The following is a 1,308-nucleotide window of genomic DNA, read 5'->3' as shown; positions in this document are numbered from 1 at the left end:
CCATCCAGCCGTCCATCCATCCACCCACCCACCCAATGCTCCATCCATCCAGCCGTCCATCCACCCACCCATCCAATGCTCCATCCATCCAGCCGTCCATCCACCCACCCATCCAATATTCCATCCATCCACCCACCCATCGAATGCTCCATCCGTGCATACATCCAGCCATCCAAAGCCCCATCGATCAGTCGACCCATCTGTCCATCAATCCGTGGCCCCCTTGGTCTGTAACTGCTCCGTCTCCCATGGCAGGCGTGGTGCGCACTGCAATCCCCAACATGGACCGGGAGGCGCAGACTGAGCTGCTGGTGGTGATCCAGGCCAAGGACATGGGGGGCCATGCTGGGGGGCTCTCGGGGAGTGTCACTGTCACTGTCACTCTGAGCGACGTCAATGACAATCCGCCCAAATTCCCCCAGAGTAAGAGACCCCCCGTTCCCCCCCCAGGTCCAGTGGGTCCCATCTGCTGCTCCTGTACCAACACCCCTGCCCCTCCTCCACAACCCTAGACTCCCCCTCCTGCCCTGCTCATGTACGCAACCCCCTGCCCCAACACACCCCGTGCCCCCTTTTCTCTCTCACATATCACCCCCAGATCTCACCCCTCACCCTGCCCACCCTGTAACCCCAAGGGGCTGTGTCCCCAACCCTCTCTACCCCTAACTCCATTTCCCCAACCTGCCTCACCCCCGAAACCACAACCCCTGTGCCCCTCCCTTCCCTTTAACGCCTCCCCCATTGCACCCCCAACCACCCCTCACTTCCCCTTCCCTCCCCCCTTGCGTCTTCCCCCTCCACCTTTCACCTCCCTTCTGTTTACTGGGGGGCATGGGGTGTGCATGCGCTTCCAGCGGGAGGGCTAACAGTGGGGGGGCTCACAATGGGGGGGCCGGGGGTCACAAGGCAGTGCTGGCTGGGGGGGCACAGGGTGTGCGTGGGCTCCCAGCAGGGGGGCCTCGCAATGGGGAGGCCGTGGGTCACAAGGCAGTGCTGGTGGGGGGAGGCACGGGGTGTGCTTGGGCTCCCAGCAGGGGGGGGCTTGCAATGGGGGCCGTGGGTCACAAGACAGTGCTGGCTGGGTGGGCACGGGGTGTGCGTGGGCTCCCAGCAGGGGGGAGCTCGCAAGGGGGGGCTGTGGGTCACAAGGCAGTGCTGGCTGGGGGGGCACGGGGTGTGCGTGGGCTCCCAGAGGGGGGGGCTCGCAATGGGGGGCCGTGGGTCACAAGGCAGTGCTGGCTGGGGGGGCATAGGGTGTGTATGGGCTCCCAGGGGAGGGGGCTCGCAATGGGGGGCCGTGGGTCACAA

General features: G+C 65.2%; 1 protein-coding gene across 1 annotated transcript in view; it reads left to right on the top strand.

Moving 5' to 3' along the window:
* CDH24 (cadherin 24) overlaps positions 1-1,308 on the top strand; it is an 11,934-nt gene that overhangs the window by 4,417 nt on the left and 6,209 nt on the right. The window contains exon 4 of the mRNA XM_075072106.1: positions 256-423. Within this exon, the coding sequence (XP_074928207.1) occupies positions 256-423 (168 nt within the window). The remainder of the gene's footprint in view (positions 1-255; positions 424-1,308) is intronic.

This window comes from Chelonoidis abingdonii, chromosome 14 (genome assembly GCF_003597395.2).
Source record: "Chelonoidis abingdonii isolate Lonesome George chromosome 14, CheloAbing_2.0, whole genome shotgun sequence".
Classification (NCBI taxonomy): domain Eukaryota; kingdom Metazoa; phylum Chordata; order Testudines; family Testudinidae; genus Chelonoidis; species Chelonoidis abingdonii.
Note: the sequence above shows the minus strand (reverse complement) of the source record. Positions and strands in the feature narration are given on the sequence as shown.